At 42.0% G+C, this 19723-nt stretch overlaps 1 protein-coding gene across 6 annotated transcripts in view; it reads left to right on the forward strand.

Annotated features, from left to right (window-relative positions):
• CLIP4 (CAP-Gly domain containing linker protein family member 4) overlaps positions 1–18737 on the forward strand; it is a 65719-nt gene extending 46982 nt beyond the window's left edge. For all 6 annotated transcript variants that reach the window (XM_060245334.1, XM_060245370.1, XM_060245380.1 and 3 more), the window contains 5 exons: positions 6640–6774; positions 10602–10725; positions 13732–13796; positions 14734–14806; positions 16271–18737. In XM_060245334.1, coding sequence (XP_060101317.1) covers positions 6640–6774; positions 10602–10725; positions 13732–13796; positions 14734–14806; positions 16271–16592 — 719 coding nt within the window. In that variant the 3' untranslated portion in view covers positions 16593–18737. The remainder of the gene's footprint in view (positions 1–6639; positions 6775–10601; positions 10726–13731; positions 13797–14733; positions 14807–16270) is intronic.
• The last annotated feature ends 986 nt before the right edge of the window (positions 18738–19723 follow it).

Below are 19723 nucleotides of genomic sequence, written 5' to 3' on the forward strand. Positions count from 1 at the left end.
TCTTTAAGTGTCTTAATAACTTTCTTTAACTTTTATTGAGTAATTTGTGTTAAATGTAGGTCAAGTATTGATCCAGGCTGATCTTGCGCAATCTTTAAAACTTCACTCTTGCTAATTAGTGAGACGCCTGAGCCTGCATTTCATCCACCAGCTTTTTGAAGTTGGGTGAATATTGTGTGAGGGCCAGTCTCAGGGAATCCTGGAGATGTTCATCTGTCATGTTGGAATGCTGTGTACTCTGTCATTTTCAGATAGGAAAACGCAGATTCAGACAAATATGTTGAACCGAAACAGGAGTGTACAGCTTCACTGCATCTTCTCAAGTTGGGAAATTTGTCTCTAGGCACTAGCTTCCAAAACGATTCTTGCTCAACACGGGTCTTGAGAAAAATGTAATTTTAAGGGTTATTGTTTCGTTTTCAAGAGATGCCTTGTTCAATGAATAATTTTTACTGATAGCAGCTGCAGTTTCCTTAATGTCCATATCTGCTTTGAATGGGTATGACAAGTACTCCACAACTTTTTCAGTTCTTTGGAAGTCACAGAATCTTTTTTCGAATTCCTGGATAACAGAGCAGATTACTGTCACATACTTCTCATTCTGAAAAACAAAGTTTGGATATTGCCCCAGATGGTCCTGCATATTAGGAAAATGATCAAAAGTGTTGTTAGCAAGGTCAGTCATCATTAGCTGAAATTTGCTCTTGTAGAATGAAACTGTACTCATCATCTCGCAAATGCATCTGTTTTTACCTTGTAGTTAAGTGTTCATATCACTTAGTTCGCCTGTAAAGTCAGCGAGAAATGCCAGATCACATAACCACTCCTCATCTTACAACTCTGCTTTGGCATCTCCCCTCTCCTTCAAAAGTCTTCTTATTTTATTCAGCAAATCACAAAATCTTTGCAGAAATTTGTGCCTACTTAGCCACCTTACATCTGTGTGCAAAATGATTTCCGCTGCCCCTTCATCAAGAGTAAGATTGAAAAGCCCTCTTTGAAGTGATCTTTCATGAACTGAATTTACAATTTTGAAAGTGATGTCATGACAGTCTTTGATTGAGTCTTTTGCTTGCCAAAACTTGCTGGTGAATGATGCAGTGGTAAGAAAGGAAATCTGGAAAGTCGTCATGCTGTCTACAGAGGCTTATGAAACCGTTAACCTCACCTGTCGTTGCTCTTGCTCCATCAGTAGTGATGGAAACAAGTTTATGCAATGGAAGATTACACTTTGTCACAAAAGAATGGAAAGAGCTGAATATTTCCTGACCGTTAGTTCTCCCTTTTAAAGAAATCATTCCAAGTAGTTCTTCTTTAACACTGAAGTCTTCAAAAACCATCTGGATAAAGACTAATAACTGGGCTATGTCTCTCATGTTTGTAGATTCATCCAGTTGGAGTGAGAAAGCAACACAAACTAAAACATCCTCCAGCAATTGTTCAGTTGTGTCTCTACACATCTTTTCTATTCGCTGAACAACGGTGTTTCTTAAGAACATAAGAGAAGCCATGTTGGATCAGGCCAATGGCCCATCCAGTCCAACACTCTGTATCACACAGTGACCAAAATACACACACACACACAGACACACACACTGTGGCTAATAGCCACTGATGGACCTCTGCTCCATATTTTTATCCAATCTCCTCTTGAAGCTGGCTATGCTTGTAGCCGCCACCACCTCCTGAATTCCACATGTTAATCACCCTTTGGGTGAAGAAGTATTTTATCCATTTTAACCTGACTGCTCAGCAATTTCATTGAATGCCCACGAGTTCTTGTATTGTGAGAAAGGGAGAAAAGGATTTCTTTCTCTACTTTCTCCATCCCATACATAATCTTGTAAACCTCTATCATGTCACTCCTCAGGTAACGTTTCTCCAAGCTAAAGAGCCCCAAGCGTTTTAACCTTTCTTCATAGGGAAAGTGTTCCAACCCTTTAATCATTCTAGTTGCCCTTTTCTGGACTTTTTCCAATACTATAATACCCTTTTTGAGGTGTGGTGACCAGAATTGCACACAGTACTCCAAATGAGACCACACCATCGATTTATACAGGGGCATTATGATACTGGCTGAATTGTTTTCAATTCCCTTCCTAATAATTCCCAGCATGGCATTGGCCTTTTTATTGCAATCGCACACTATCTTGACATTTTCAGTGAGTTATCTACCACGACCCCAAGATTTCTCTCTTGGTCAGTCTCTGCCAGTTCACACCCCATCAACTTGTATTTGTAGCTGGGATTCTTGGCCCCAAAGTGCATTACTTTGCATTTGGCCACATTGAACCTCATCTGCCACATTGACGCCCATTCACCCAGACTCAGCAGATCCCTTTGGAGTGCCTCACAATCCTCTCTGGTTCTCACCACCCTGAACAATTTAGTGTCATCTGCAAACTTGGCCACTTCACTGCTTACTCCCAACTCCAGATCATTAATGAACAACTTACTCCCAACTCCAGATCATTAATGAACAAGTTAAAGAGCATGGGACCCAGTACTGAGCCCTGCAGCGCCCCACTGCTTACCGTCTTCCACTGTGAAGGCTGCCAATTTATACACACTCTCTGCTTCCTATTAATTAGCCAGTTTTTGATCCACAAGAGGACCTGTCCTTTTACTCCATGACTCTCGAGCTTTCTAAGGAGCCTTTGATGAGGAACTTTATCAAAAGCTTTCTGGAAGTCAAGGTAAATAACATCTATTGGGTCCCCTTTGTCCACATGCTTGTTCACCCCCTCAAAGAACTGTAACAGGTTAGTGAGGCAAGATCTTCCCTTATAGAACCCATGCTGAGTCTTCCTCAATAACTTGTGTTCATCAATGTGCCTACTCATTCTGTCCTTGATAATGGTTTCTACCAACTTTCCTGGTATTGAAGTCAGACTGACTGGCCTGTAATTTCCCAGATCTCCTCTGGAACCCTTTTTAAAGAAGGGGGTGACGTTTGCTACCTTCCAGTCCTCAGGAACGGAAGCAGATTTCAATGAAAGATTACATATTTTTGTCAGGAGATCCACAAGTTCAACTCTGAGTTCTTTCAGAACTCTTGGATGTATGCCATCCGGACCTGGTGACTTATTAGTTTTTAATTCATCAATCAGTTTTGGGACCTTCTCTCTTGTCACCTCAATCTGACTCAGGTCTTTCAATATCCCTTCCAAAATTAGTGGTTCTGGAGCGGGCAAACACTTTTCGTCTTCCACAGTGAAGACAGAGGCAAAAAATGCATTCAGCTTCTCAGCCATTGCCCTATCCTCCTTCAGTAATCCTTTGGTCATCCAAGGGCCCCACTGCCTCCCTGGCTGGTTTCCAGCTTCTAATATATTTGAAGAAATTTTTATTGTTGGACTTTATGTTTTTTGCAATATGCTCCTCATAGTCCCGTTTTGCCTGCCTGATCACAGTCTTGCATTTGATTTGCCACAACCTGTGTTCCCTATTATTAATCTCACTTGGACTAGCTTTCCATCGCTTAAAGGAGTCCTTCTTACCTTTTACAGCTTCCATTACTTTGTTTGTTAACCATGCAGGCCTTTTCTTATACCTGTTTGTGCCTTTCCTAACTTCTAGGATTGTAGCTTTAAATAGCCTCCAAGCTTCCCCAAGGGTTTTGATTGTATTTTCCTTTCAGTTTCCTCTTCACATGCCTCCTCATCTCAGAGAATTTACCCCTTTTAAAGTTAAACGTGGTTGTGCTGGTCTTTTGGGGCAACTCCCTATTTATACAAACAAACTGAGTCACACAAACTCAGAAATTCTCAGCAACTTCCCCAGCTGCTTAGAAAGCCAAACCGCACCCTTGTAGCACTTCTTCTCTGCTCCCTCTCAGAGCTCTCTGAAATGTGCTCAGCCTCTGGCAAGGCGCAGCTTAATAATGCAAAGAGGATGGTGAACACAGCTACTCCTAATCAATCAGCAACAATCACCTTCAGCCCACTCAAACCAAACAAACAGCAGTTCCCCAGCAACCACAAATTCAGCAGTCACACAAACTCAGAAATTCTCAGCAACTTCCCCAGCTGCTTAGAAAGCCAAACCTCACCCTTGTAGCACTTCTTCTCTGCTCTCTCTGAGCTCTCTGAAATGTGCTCAGCCTCTGGCAAGGCACAGCTTAATAATGCAAAGAAGGTGTGGAACACAGCCACTCCTAATCAATCAGCAACAATCACCTTCAGCCCACTCAAACCAAACCTGGCAGGTTCCCCGTGGTGGAGTTGGGCCCAGTGACCAGTACTGCTGTTTTCCCATATGGTGGCTGCTGGAGGAGGGAAGGAGGAAATGCTGAAAAAATGGGGCAAACAAACAAATGTTGGCTGGTGGACAGGAAAGTAAAAGGGAAGCAGGAAAAGGGGGAAACAATGAGAGGTACCAGGGAAGAAAAAAAGAAAATAGTGGGAGAGGAGAAATGAGATCTCCCTACAAGCTCTTGTGGGTATCTTTGCTTGTACTATCATTGAGAGCAGTGCCCCAATTGGATGTCTTTGGTTTTCTAATATCTCCATGTGACAGCTTTGCCTTTTTAAATTCATTCACTATATGGGAAGAGTATCAGAGGGAGTTCTGAGTGATCCATGTATTTTTCACTTATATACTGCTTTCATATACTTGCAATCAGAGTAGGCAGCCTGCATTTCACTTTTTCTTTACAGTGTATACAAATGTACAGGTACCTAGATACAGGAGTTAAGGCTGCAACATAAGGGCCAGTAGCTAGCAGAAGAATTATCTCCCAAAATAGGGCCTTACTGACAATGTTACCTTTGTTTATGCACAGGGTTTTGACTAATTAGAATGTTGCTAGCAACGAACTGACATTGCACTGGAAGTGATGTCAAAATGTGTATACATCCCGCCCCTATTTTTCCCTTCTGCCCAGCTGAGCAGTAGCATAAATAGCCCTCCAGAAAGAGTTCTCCTGCCCCCAGTGGGCATATGGCACTCCTAACAGGAGTGAGGCTGTAGTGGAAACACACAATTTTGGTTAACCTTAAAGTCCTCTCTCCAGGACTGAGGTCAAGTGAAACCAGTTCTTCTGGTTTGCAGCAGAAGTTGGTCTGTACATAGCTTTGATTGTCTGGCACCAGCAATATCACCAAGAACCTTGCCTTTTCCTCAAAGTTTCCAGAGGAGTTTTTCAACTTTAGAACAGCTAGAATGTATTGTACTGCTTTGGGTACAAAACATGGAGTTTTCTCCATTCCTGTCAGTCCCTATAGCCCCCCTCAACCACTGGAAATGTTTCCAGGCTCATGGGACCCATGTGGAGAAGCAGCAATGCAGGTGGAGGGGGTGGAATGAGGAAGGGTCTGGGAGTGAAATTACTCCTTATATTCTTCAGAGCATGTCTGAAGGAAGGGGTTAGTGTCATCCCCTTGTCCCTTCTCACTTTAGCCCACTGACCCAGATGGCTGTTCCTTCACCCTGACCCTGCAACCCCAGTAGTTACCTTCCTGGGTGTAGTGGTTAAGAGCAGTGGACTCCAATCTGGATAACTGGGTTTGAGCCCCACTCCTCACATGAAGCCTGCTGGGTGATCTTGGGCCATTCACAGTTCTCTCAGCCCCACCTACTTCACAAGGTTCCTGTTGTGGGGGGAGGAAGGGAATGCGATCGTAAGTTGCTTTGAGACTCCATGAGAAAGGAAAGGAAACGTCCTCTGTGCAAGCACCAGTCGTTTCCGACTCTGGGGTGACGTTGCTTTCACAACGTTTTCACAGCAGACTTTTTGCGGGGTGGTTTGCCATTGCCTTCCCCAGTCATCTACACTTCCCCCCCAGCAAGCTGGGTACTCATTTTACTGACTGAAGGATGGAATGCTGAGTCAACCTCGAGCTGGCTACCTGAAAACCCAGCTTCCACCGAGGATCGGACTCAGGTCGTGAGCAGAACTTAGGACTGCAGTACTGCAGCTTTAACACTCTGCACCACGGGGCTCTAGTCCTTGAGAAAAGCAGGGTATAAAAACCTATTCTTTTTTTCCAGGGGTCAAAAGGGGGTGAGGGAACAGAGAGACATGCCGGGAAGTCTCCAAGCACAGATGATTTTTATTATTTTCTGAATGATATTTATATGTGCACATGGAGGCTATCCTATGGGAGTGGGAGTCTAAACTGAAGATTAATTGAGGTGAAAGTCTGAAGTAGTTTTATTGTTTGCAATATGAAGGTGGGGTAATGCCTGACCTGAACTGCATCAAAGTGTACCCACCATTATGCTTTATATATTACTGCTCCTTTGTATTATGGCAGCAAAGCTTGGGACAAAATAAGGAAATAACTGTTCATCAAAATGAAGTGCAAGTCATATAACTATCTTTGTTTTGATTACTGTTTCATGTCTATCATGAACGGGTACAGTTTAGGTGCTGGTTTTCTCAACATGGGTTCTAAAACTTTTTGGATACAAATGCCTCTAATTAACATACTTGATTCCAGATAATTGGTGCATATTAACTTTGTGAAGTTTCTAAGAGAACACATGCACATTTCATTAGTGATCTGAAAGACTATGTGCCATTCTCTTAAGGCACCATTTACTGTCATAGCTTTATGCAAATAAGCAGTAATCATGTCTCAGTCATTTGATGTTTTTCAGATTCTCTCTCTTTGTCCACATTATTCATTTGAACAGGAGGAAATAGTACCTTTCCATCTGCAAGAAGGAATCCTTTTGAAGAGGGAGAAATTCAGATTGGAGACAAAGTGCTGGTAGTAGGGCAGAGGACTGGAATAGTTAGATTCTATGGGACAACAAGGTTTGCACCAGGTGACTGTCCTACTGGGCATCTTTCTTCCAACAATATTGTAATGTCTTGTGGAGCCCATCCAAGTCAGTTGGCATTTCTGGCTCGTCTTATATCCAATGGACATTTCATTGTTTCCCATTGTTGCCAATGGGCAATCCTGTCATTTGTTTTAGTTCATCTCCAATTTTGAACCAGAGAATCCAACACAATCCAAATTGAGCAAAGAACACAATGTTACAAGACCAGCTGAACCAGTTTCAAAGCACTGAATCCAAGCCAAACCAACCTGGCATGCCGATACTGAGCCCTGGCAAGAAGACATTGACACAGACACACAGTAAAATTAAAGAAAAACATTCCTGGGAGCCTTAAAGCACTGGCCCCCGCTATCCCCAATTACTCCCAAATATTCTGGAATTTTTCAGGACCCTTTTACCAGTGTATCAGAAAATTTCAAATACCATCTGGACGCCTGAATATATCCAGAAAGTACTGATTTTTGGGGGGATATTTATTCAGACTGGAAATATCTAAACACACATCCCTAAAATATATTACTGGCCATACTGATTGCAGGAGCAGAGCAATGTTTGTGGCTGATAAAATGTTTTGTCTAATCCAATTTGTCAGAGTGGTATGAATTCCCTGTGAAACAATAAGGCCACTGATGCAGCAGACAATGTTGAAATTCTGGCCTGCTAATTTACTCCATTTTGCCATGGATCTTTGAACTAATAATTTTTAAAAGTTGATGCTATCAAACATTGAATTGTTTATTGCTGCTTCTAGCTCATATTTCACTGGTTCATATTAAAGGGAATCAAAAAAGTCAGCTTGCATGAACAGGAAGTGATTTTTTTTTGCATGTCTTTTGCTCATATGCTAACAAGAGGCCTGAGATTATCCAGAAGATATTGTGGTGGAGGAATGTATGAATGGCCATATCCATTTATTATTAACATATGAAATTGCTAACCATGGGTCTGTGTTGCTGATAGTATCTTGTGGATGGTAAAGTGTCTGGAGTTTTAGTAGAGGCCTTTCCAGGCTTACTACTGTAGATCATTTTAGAATGGAGGGAAGGAGAATGATGTAAGCTGCTTTGGGTCTCCACTGGGGAGGAAAGTGGGGTACAAATTATATAAATAAATTGAAGATGATTGGGGTTCAACCTGGGACCTTATGCATACCAAGTATGTGCTCTATCACTAAACTGTGATCCCTGTTAGAATCTGTAGTGCTGGATAGGTAAAATATCTCCATTTTGAAAAACCAACAGGGTAAATGGTTGACCACTTCCAGCTGCAGCTCCAGGTTCACTTTGCTATACCCACATTTTACTGTTCACTGGCAATGTGAACAGACCACAGGAAGGAAGAAGCTGAGTGCTGTCAAACATAATTAGTTAAGGGACAACAAGAAGCACAAATGAACTGTGCTTCCTGTTTTTGACAGTTGCTTGCAGTATCCAAGGTAACTTCCAGTCAACTAAGTGTTCAACATCAACATTTGTATGCAGCTGTAACACAGAGCATGTTTAGTCTGCATCAAGAGACTTTAGGATATGCTGTAATGTTTCCTCCTTTCAGCCACTTCTCTACCTCTTTGCCCTCCTGCTATCCCCAGGATTTATTATTGTTGTTGTTGTTATTATTATTATTCAGGAGGTGGCTTGGTTGCTCATTGAGGTCCAGACTGTAATGGGAAGGAAATGCAGGTCATGATGCTTCTAACACTATCATTTGTCAGAGGGTTTTCTTTCTGTGGCTCTTAAGATAACGGGCTGGGTGTTGGGTTTCTTTTGGAGAGCCTGATGGTGCTTCCACATAAGTCCAGTACTTTTGCTGTAAAAGTCAAGGAAGAAAAAATTCATCCTAAAAAAAACTCTTAGTGCATTTTTTAACCTAAGGAAAAATGTGCTCCTTTGCCAAAAACATTTCCAGGGTAATATCTCACTTTAGATGACAGCTTTCAAACAGAGCAAGAAATAGCATTTCTACTGCATAAAGCATTGTTGCTAATACACCGGTAGAAAAGCTGTCTTTGCTGCTTTTGAAGATAGGCAAAAAGGAGCTGTTCCCCAGCCGAGCCTTTGAACCACATGATAGAGTTCTGGCTGCTTTGGCTTGTAATTAGCATTGCCCTTAAAAGTGTACCTTGAGCTCCAAATGTCTTGAATTTTAATTTTGAGTCATATGGAATTGGAGAGCTTTAGTATTGGTAATAGGGCACTATGGAATTTCTCTCCTTTCTTCAAAATTAGCAAGTGTGTCACAGATTGTACCATTTAAATTTGTTGCTGTCTGATGTCTATCTTGATAGTTGGGAGGAGTTAGGGATGAATTGTCTGGCAGTGTTTCATCCCATTTACACACTTAAAGTCCCTTGTATTTAAAGGCCCAGATAGCAGCCACTGCCAAATCCGCCTTTTTCCATCTTAGGCGGGCGAGGCAGTTGGCTCCCTTCCTGGAGCGCAATGACCTGGCAACAGTGATCCATGCAACGGTCACCACGAGGCTAGACTACTGTAATGCCCTCTACATGGGGCTGCCCCTGTGCCAAACCCGGAAGCTGCAGCTAGTGCAGAATGCAGCAGCCAGACTGCTATTGGGCCTACCTCGGTGGGAACATGTGCGGGCTGGGCTGCGGGAGCTGCATTGGCTGCCAGTTATTTACCGAGTTGTTACAAGGTGCTGGTTATTACCTTTAAAGCCCTATATGGCCGAGGACCTGTTTACCTTAGGGACCGCCTCTCTCCATACGTTCCCCAGAGAGCACTGCGATCCAGCTCACAAAATCTTCTGGAAGTACCTGGGCCAAAGGAGGCCAAACTAAAAATAACCAGAGAACAGGCCTTCTTTGTAAAAGCACCCCAGTGGTGGAACCAGCTGCCGGAAGAGGTGCGGGCCCTACGGGACATTAGCCAATTCCGTGGGGCATGCAAAACCGCCCTCTTCCGGCTAGCCTTCCAAGATGAAACCTGAAATGAACATCATGCCATCAATAACATCAACAACCGAGTTAGCAATAAGATAAGATTATTTTAGATTGATTTTAGATTTTTATTATGTAAATTTAATGGTAAATTTTAAATGGTACAGAAATGTACAATTGTTTTATTGTTTAATATGGCTTTTGCCACACTCTGTAAGCCACCCTGAGCCTGCCTCGGTGGGGAGGGCAGGGTATAAATAAAATTTTATTATTATTATTATTATTTCAAAGGGCAATTGAATGAAAGTAACAAATCATTCAGTTGAACAAAGCAGGAGTCAAGTTTCACCTTTAAGACCAACCAAGTTTTATTCAGAATGTAAGCTTTAGTGTGCTTACAACTAAAATCATTCAGTTGTTGACCACTTGTGACATTTTGGAACAGGACTGAAGATGGCAATTGTTAGAGTTCTCCTCAGGGCTTTTCTTCTGGGGGAATGTGGTGAAAACAAAATTACCCAAAAATGTTTAAAAGTTCATGAGGGGCACCCATGTGTTTCTCCTTCATTTTCCTATTACTGGCTGTGATCAGGATTAATCTTCATTGATCGACAGAATTCTAGAAACTCTTCCCCTTTTCACTGTTTTAACTAAGAACTGGAATGAAGCTTACTGCAATTTTTATAAATTGGAGCAATTTAAGAGAACACTTGTACATCTTAGTGGCTCAGCCTAGTAGAAGCATTTTATTTCTTAATTCACATTTGTTGTGCTAATGGCGCATTTAATTTCCAAGCAAATGCAAATGTTCTCTGGAGTTCGAATCAATAGCTGCAAATAATAGTTGTGCTTTGTTTTAAAAAGCTTTTTGTCTATCTGTGTGTCTTAGAATGTCCAACTTTGACTGTTCTAGGGGTTTGGTGTGGAATAGAGCTGGACAAGCCACGTGGCAAGAACGATGGTTCAGTTGCAGGCGTGCAATACTTCAGCTGCCTCCCAAGATATGGGGTCTTTGCGCCACCATCCAGAGTGCAGAAGTGAGTGTGGTGTTTAATGACAGCATGACCAAAATGGGTTGCCCTACACACCTGGATTAATTTCATTCAGTATTGGCTTCCTATAGAAGGGAAGCTCAGAGAGTGCCACCTAATTCAGCTGCCAAGGTTTATATCAGGAGTTCCCAACATTGTGGAGGCTGTGTGCACCTTTGGCATTCCAACATAGGGTGGGGGACAACAACCACAAAATGGCTACCACAGGAGGCAGAACCCACCACAAAATAGCTGCTGCATAAGGTAGAACCACATACATGGGAAGTCCAAATGCAGGGGAGAGTGGGGGAATTTACAAAATACACTGGGGAAGAGGAGTGAGAGAAAATAAGCCAGTAAAACCAAACTGTAGTGGGAGCTGCCACTGTAATAATGTCATTTTAATCTACCAGTCAACTAGAAGCCCTGCTAGTCAAGTGCCCAATCTGGCCTTACCCACTTTTTAAAAATACTTTCTGCATGACAGCAAAGATGGAGGCTGGCACCTTGGTGCCCATGGGCACTATGTTGGGGATCTCTGGTTTAGATAATCTTCCTTATGAAGCCACCTTGGCAAAAAGAAATGATTAGTTTTTGTGCTCATGTAGAGTCCATCAATAAGAGTCAAATGTATTCAGCACTGCCTTGCTATAAAGAATATATGTATTTTTAATTATGTTGGACAATCCCTGGATTTTTCTTGATCTCTATAAAACTCTTTCCTTGGTACCAATGAAAGCTTAAAAACTTTTCATTCTTTGTGAGTGGAGTAAGGGCTCAACAAGATGTAAGAAAGGCATCCATATTAGTTCATGTTTATGCCATATTCACATATCAAGAGGAAAAATGTTTTACTGAATGTTGAAAGAGGAACTCAGGCGAGGTGAATTGAATGTACTGACTTTCCCACCATTTCCCATCACTTCAGACACTTTTCTTTTAGCCTTGTTGCAATACTAGAGGTCAACTTGGGCTGAGGATAAAAGTATCTATGTTGGTGGATCACAGGGATGTGAAGGCAGAGGGTTTTGTTTAATTTACCTATAACCTGTCTTCATGTTAAAATGCTCCTGCTGCCATTTTTATGTGAAAGGAACAGTCGTGAATAAACCAACACAGCTACCCATCATAGAAGATTAGCCATTGAGAGGTCTAGATAATGTAAAAAGGGGGAGGAGGGCTAGCAGTGTTTTTTGATGCTCAGGAACAATGCTTGGTGAGAAGTTTCTTTAAGGAGAGTTTGGGAATCCACATAGTTAGCTAATAGTATGCACTTCTTTTACTAGACATTTTGTAGAATTGTGTGGAAACTAACATGTCCCTTTCCCCTTTAGGCATAAAATTTTGGGGCTGCTTGCTGGTGTATGGAGGGAGCCCATGTAACATGGTACTGATCCATGCAGTGAGTCAATACATGGACCAGACTTGCTGCAGTCTTTCAGTCTAATCTGCCTACTCCACAAGAGTTGCTGCCTTGGAGCGGCCATTTCAGGCAGCCTCTGTGTTGCAGTGGTATTATGGTAGCTGGTGGTAGACAGCACAGCATGGGTGAATGGTGATGCCTTGGAGAGTTTGCAAAGAGAGTGGGAGTTTGGGAGAGTTAAAGAAAGAGAAATTGGTGGCTTCACAGAAATATGTAAGCTGTTCAAATGGGTGGAAGGCATAGAAGTGGAATGAACAGAGCAAAGGAGGCTGAAGAAAAGTGAGAGGGTGCCACTCAAACAAGCAGAAAGCTGTATGAAGAGGGAGGAAGTGGTGGGAATTGTCATGAAGGTCCTAGAATGAGTCTATTTAAAGCAGCTGATGTAGAGAGGTTTAGAGAGGTGACATACTAGATGAATGAAATATGATCTTTGCAGATACATTATAAATCAACTAAAGAGATGGAAGATGGGAAGGAATGCCAATAAACCAAAAGGCTGTGTTAGGTCATAGGTGGACATGCAGAAAGGAGAGCCACATTTCCATGAAGTTAACCTTCTGCCCATTGGTGGAGCTGTCTGTTAGATTAGCCCTGTTCAGAGGTCTTCAGCTGATTTGCCTGCCTCCCCTTCACATAATCCAGGATTAAATCATGGTTTATTCTTTGGGTTTAATAAATGAAAGAAGTAAATTGAATAAACAGAGAACTGATGAGGGAATCATGAGAGCACCCTGCAGAGCCTTAGATGCTGGGGGAGCATCAGGAGTCAGGACATGCAGATTCCTTGCCCATTCATGTAATGGGACTGGGGGAGGGTGTGTGTGTGTGTGAAAACTGGAAGACCAATGCAGGTCTTGTGATTCTCATCATCTGTTACCCATTGCTGACCTGAAATGTCCTGAGGATTAGGGGTTGTTTTGTAGAAAATAGGTGGTGGGGCTCATTAGCATATGCCACCCCCACCCCCAGCCAAAAGCAACCTGATACAAGAAAGGAGAGGCCTGGGCGAGCGAGGCCTGCTTGGGCTGGCTAGAGATCCAGCCAGCCCAAGCAGGCCTTGCTTGCCTGGAACTCTCCTGGGCCACTCCCCCAGTCAAAAGGTCAGCAAGCCACCCGCCACCCAAAATCACATAAGGAGCGGAGAAAGGGTGGCATAGGGCTTCTCCAGGGATTAATGAGGGCTGCTGGGGGCATGGCAAAGCCCTTGGTGGCTGGCTGGCTGCTCACTTCCCTAATCCTGGTATTGTTATGCAGCTGCACTTACTGTTCAATGGACAATGTAGGTGGGGAGGAAGAGGGGGAACCCTCTGAAAGGTTCAGGAGCTGTGCTCCTGTGAGCTCCTGCTGAATCTGAGGCCTGCTGAGGATTCTTGATTTACTCCAGCTCTTCATTTGCTATCACATGTGTTTTAAACTGGAGCTAATTGAATCAGGTTTTGGTGGCATCTTGTTCTTTAGTTAATCTGAACTGGTGGGTTTTTGTAGACACTGTAATCAATTTCTGGCAGAAACAGCTTGGCTATATCAGAAATGAAGAAGTAGGCTGGTTTTTAAAAAGGAGATGTGTTGATACATAATTTCATTTGCAGGTTAACAGGTTCATTAGATTCTCTGACAGATGTTTCATCAAGTAAAATGAATAATTCTTTCCCTGGTAAGAACTTGACTTGTCTGATTATGTTGTTTAATATTATCTATGCAGCCTGCAGCAACTGTAATTTCACGGATACCCAGTCCTCACATGAAAAGCGCAATGCAGATGCTCAGAATTCCGCAAAATCTTTCTTTCTTTTGCTGGGTAATTTTAAGAGGAAGTTAGATAACTTTCCATTGGATGGTTTAGGAATCATTAGGCATCCTATCTTTCTTGAAGGGAGAGATGGTTTTGGAGGTGCCTTCCTGCACACTTTCTCACACAATCCCATCATTCTTGCTACCAATAGAAGGAATTGTTATGTTCTGCCTTTTCATGCTTCCAGCAGCAATGGACTGGCTCCAGACTGGAGGGGCAGGTCCATTCATACATTTTTAATTTGGTATATGTGGGAGATGAGAGTGAGTAAGTGAAACAGGAAGGCTGAAAGGCAAGGCCTTTCTTAACTTTGTTTGGCTTGTTTTAAATTTTGGAACCTCTTCTTTGTTATAGGGTGTGTGTACACGTTTAAAAAGCAACCTATATGGAGCCAAATTTTTCCTGATTTGTCACTGATGAACTGGATGTTTCCCGGTTTCTAGAGCCACTTCTCTGAAATGCTCCATAGAAATAATTGTTTGGGTGAAGTTTACTGCTGCATCAAGTTACTTCTGCTTATCCAAGTAGTTACGGGTTTTTGAAGTCCTTGGTCTCTAATATGAATTAAGTAAGCTTATATATGAACAGGTCTGGGTATTTTACCATATCCATATCTTTTGATGGGAAAATTTTAAAATGGAGAGCTGTCAATTGTCCTACAAATAGGAGATGGGATAAATGAAGGAAAGGCGATTGATTCAAGTTTTCTGTGCTGTGTTTTCATTCTGAAACAGCAATCACATGCAGTAGTTTGCCATATTTTAGAAATGCTGAAATTTCACATACTTTTTATCTTTAGGTTTTCGACGAAGTTTCAGTACAACTTCTGCATCTTCCCAAAAAGAGATAAATAGGAGAAATTCCTCTGTCAAGTAAGTGACTCTTTTTTTAAAAATGGCATAATACGTAATATAGCTGTAGATGAATTAAAAGCACCTTAGAAGAACTGAAACACCTTTCTCTTGAGGAATGTGTTTGAGCATTTAGGAGGCCATTTTGATAAAAGTATGTACCTCTGAATAAAACTTAGTTGGTCTTAAAGGTGCAGTTGTCTACTGCTTCATCCAAAATGGTTATGAGAAATCATGCAAAAAAGGCATTTGGACTTCCTATATAATCCTATAATGGTGGTAGATGACAATCAGAAGAAACTGGTTTGTGAATTGTTAAATACATTTTTGACTTGTGTTACTGTTGTGCTTTTATGCATTGCTTTTATTGTAACATATCCTCTTGAGAACTGCCTTGTGTAGCCATTTAGTATATAAAGCTGTGATAAAAATGCCTAAAATGCACTAACATAAAAACAGTGAAGAAATATGACCGGGCCATTTCAGAAAACTATTCCATGTTACCAGCTCAAGATATGGATGATCCAAATGGATGACTCTGAAAGCAACACATCCTCCCTCTTCCCTAAACTGAGAACCAGTTTGGTGTAGTGGTTAAGTGCGCAGACTTATCTGGGAGAACTGGGTTTGATTCCCCACTCCTTCACTTGCAGCTGCTGGAATGGCCTTGGGTTAGCCATAGCTATCTCAGGAGCTGTCCTTGAAAGGGCAGCTGCTGTGAGAGCCCTCTCAGCCCCACCCACCTCACAGGGTGTCTGTTGTGAAGGAAGGAGATAAAGGAGATTGTAAGCTGCTCTGAAACTCTGATTTAGAGAGAAGGGCAGGTTATAAATCTGCAGTCATCATCTTCTTTTTTTCCTCCTCCTCCTTCTCCTTCCTGCTATTTTAAATGAGGGTCTTACTTTAAGAAAAGGCTATAGGGCAGGGGTGGCCAACGGTAGCTCTCCAGATGTTTTTTGCCAACAACTCCCATCAGCCCAAGCCATTGGCCATGCTGGCTGGGGCTGATGGGAATTGTAGCAAAAAAGTCTGGAGAGCTACCGTTGGACACCTCTTCTGTAGGGGGTTTGATGGCAGACTCTGTGCTCAGATAAAACATTATGTTTCAGTGGTTAGGGAGCCATTTTAATTCCAAGCATGTAGCTCTGGCCTTCTTGCATGTCGCTGTCTTGAAGCAATTGGATAGTAGGGTCTGCCACAGTCATGCAGTAAAAACCTAATTTCTTTCCTTCTTCCCAAGTTGTTCACTGTTTCTTTTTCTAACCAGCACAGAAGGCTGTCCTCTTGGAATTAACAGTGAAGGTGTTATGTGGTCTTATGAAGTAAATGAGTGCATACTTTGCTGCTAACACAAGAACAAAAGCACTCTGTTTAGTCTTTCTCTTTTGAACAATGAGACACATTTATTGTGTGTGCATGTGCATTGTCTGGCTGTTTTTCCAGAAAGAAAACTCAGTTGGCTGTTGCCTTCTTTTCTCTCCTTAGGTCAAAAAACTCTGCCCTACGGCGCAGTTGGAGCAACACCACAGCAATGAGTACCGAGAGTCCTGTGAAGCTGCATGAGGGTTCCCAGGTCCTCCTAACCAGTTCCAGTGAGATGGGCATAATTCGCTACATTGGTCCTACCGACTTTGCTCCTGGGGTATGGCTTGGTCTGGAACTGAGGAGTGCCAAGGGCAAGAACGACGGCTCAGTGGGGGAGAAGCGGTATTTCACTTGCAAACCAAATTATGGAGTGTTGGTGCGGCCCAGCAGAGTAACCTATCGTGGGATTAATGGGGTGAAACTTGTGGATGACATCTGCTGAATCATAATGCTCCAGATTTGAGACAAGAGTCTGCAAAGTAAAGCACACAAAGGAATCCAGCCATCACCTGCATGGCATTCTGTTCTATCTAAAGTCCTAAACATGTACGCCTATAATGCATACAAAGCAATAGCCAGATCACAGATGCATTATTACTCTGAGGAATGAAATGGTAATAGCTTTTCCTTTCAGAACAGCCCTTGCCTGAGAGCTGGTTGCAGAAAAGACATCTTGGATGTGAGATGTCACATTGTTGGAATAATAGACTGTTTCTCTCTGGTTCCATTTTGGCTTGGCTTGCCTCTTCACAAATGAGCTTTTCATCCCATATTCTAATGAAGCTGTAATGCTTTACATTCTGCAACTCAAGAGCTTGTTAAACAAAACAGTAGTGTCTGTCAGCCTCTGAAACCATCTTGGCCTTCTCTAGAAAAAAAAATGAATACCCATAAAGAGAGAGGGAAACTTGACAGTATTTAAGAAAAAAAAGGTTGTGAAAAACTAGTAGTTTATTATTCAGACAGCTTCCCTAAAGCACAAAGTAACCAACTGAAAAGTGTCTGAAGAGAATGGCTGCTTCAGTGCTACATACGTGAGCAGACTGAATAAAAAAGGGGAAAAGCTAATAAACAGCACAAATATTTTCAGGTTTGTAGTAAAAGCACTTTTTTACAGTATGTGTGTGTGTGTAAAAAAAAGATAGCAGCATGCTAGAAGCACTTTTGGAAATATTGTTGGAACAAGTATTATGCACTTTTATTTCTCCTATCTGGAGAGGTTTCCCCCAGATATCTTGCTGGGGGGAATCTTTTGTATGCTGAGGCTTCACACTATAATATAGCAGTGTTCTATATGCATTAAAACAAAAAAAAACTCTATTCTCCAACCAGATTGGCCAGTGAGTCACTTTGGTGCTGCTTGCATGCAAGATACCCCTCAGGAAACATGTGTCCTCCTAACATGGGATGAGAACATTTCCTTCAGTTGGAGCATCGAGAACTATGGCCTAAGCTTCATTAGTATCCCAGGGCAGTCCAATCAATGCAACCTTCTGGTAAGAAAAGCTGCAGAAAACCCCAGAGCAATTCCACAGGGGTTAGCTGTCAGTTTCCCCTCTCTCCTAGCACAGGCATCCATAGGCAACTACAGCAGGAGGATCATTAGGCCATATGGCAGTTGCTCAGCAGGCTGAGAGGCCACCACTTGCTGATGGAGAGTAGAAAATTAAGGTGGACTGAGAATTTGGTGCTTTCAGACCCAATACCAGTAAATCTTTGGTGTTTTGTACAGTGCAATAAGCTTCCTATATCACTGCAGGCCCGTTTTTAGAACAGCTAGTCACAACATTGCATTTAATTATTTCATGTGTCCTAGCAGTCCTTGCCTTTGTTTTTGATATAATTGCTACATTGTTTCCTAGACTTTAGAAGGATCCTATGTTAAAACTGGTGTGTCTTCTAGGAAGCAGCATTTGAGGATACGATAATGATAACTTTGCAGTAACATGCCTTTCTGAAATAACTGGCTGATTTATAAATTAATTTTAGTGCATATTGAAACATCATATATTTTAATTGCTCAGCATATTTTAACTGCAATCATATTAACTTCAAAACTGCAGAAGCAACAAAAGGACTTCCTCAATAGGAAAAGGAGGCTAGTCTAATTGTACTTGAAAGTTAAATGATATCAGTTTTCTATTTTTAGACTGAATTCTAGCTGCTTGTAAAAGTGTATTATATTTTAAGCATTGCTAGAACTATTTTTCCCAAGCTAGAATATTGCTTTCTAGTTAATGGAAGAAATTAACTAAAGATAATGGCTATAACTTGCAATTCTAAGCATATTTTAATATGAGTAATCTGAAAATCAGTGATGTGTAGTTGAGGATGCAGATGTATTTTGATGCACTGAACCTGGCCATATTCGGCATCTGTTTCCTTGGTGTTTAGATTTCTTTTGTTATGAACCTGCTGTTGAGAGTTGTTTGGATTTAATGATATCCATTGCTTTTGGACGATGGTAGATTATTTTGAAATACTGAAAATTGGGTGTTCTTTTTGGGGGGCAGGTATCACTTTAACAAAATATGTATCTACAGTGGAGACTGAGCAGCAGCTGTAATAAAGAAAGTGTTTTAACTTATGAATTCTCCTGACATGTGGATCTTTGACCTAGATGAAGAATGTCTAACATTTTATCATCCACCAATCTTGGTATCCAGCTCTGCAAAACACCCTACAGACTATAAATTGCAGAAATTCACAGAATAACCAGTACATTCCACAGAACAATCAGCACAGTCAACAACCATCTTCCTTTTTTTCACACCCCTTCCAACCCTCCCAGCAATTAACACAGAACAATGGTCACATTCAACAGCCAGTTTCCTTATCACTACCCTTCCAGGAAGCCCCACCAAACAATGGGCCCATCCACAAGCCAATTGCCCTTTCACCACACCCCCTCCAGCCTAGAAATAGCAGCTCTCCAGCAGCCCTGGCCCCACTCAATGCACCGCAGCCAAGAAGGTCAGAGCGCCTGCTCCGGCTGCAACGCCACTGAGGATGTTCTCCACAGCTGAGAATGAAACGTCTGGAAGGAAAACTTTCTCCAGTAGAACACGGCACTTGAGCCCGAAAGATTCTACAAACCCTAATGATTAATAATGTAATTATCCACCTTCCTGTTTGTGAAGCAGTAAAGTGGTGATGTCACCACTTTATATTTGCAAACAAAGAATGTTTGTAATGTTCATAGGGTACACATCAGAAACAGCCAGTTTGGCGCAGTGGTTAAGTGTGTACTCTTATCTGGGAGAACTGGGTTTGATTCCCCACTCCTCCACTTGCAGCTGCTGGAATGGCCTTGGGTCAGCCATAGCATTCACAAGAGTTGTCCTTGAAAGTGCAGCTGCTGTAAGAGCTCTCTCAGCCCCACCCACCTCACAGGGTGTCTGTTGTCGGGGAGGAAGATAAAGGAGATTGCGAAGCACTCTGAGACTCAGAGTATTGGGCGGGATATAAATCCAATGTCGCAGTCTTCTTAAAGAACATGTCACTATATAGTCTCAACAAATTATAAAATGTAATGAATGTTTTAATAGGTAACTTTTGTTTACCTTCTCTTCT

Source organism: Heteronotia binoei, chromosome 1 (genome assembly GCF_032191835.1).
Source record: "Heteronotia binoei isolate CCM8104 ecotype False Entrance Well chromosome 1, APGP_CSIRO_Hbin_v1, whole genome shotgun sequence".
In the NCBI taxonomy this organism is placed as follows: Eukaryota; Metazoa; Chordata; class Lepidosauria; order Squamata; family Gekkonidae; genus Heteronotia; species Heteronotia binoei.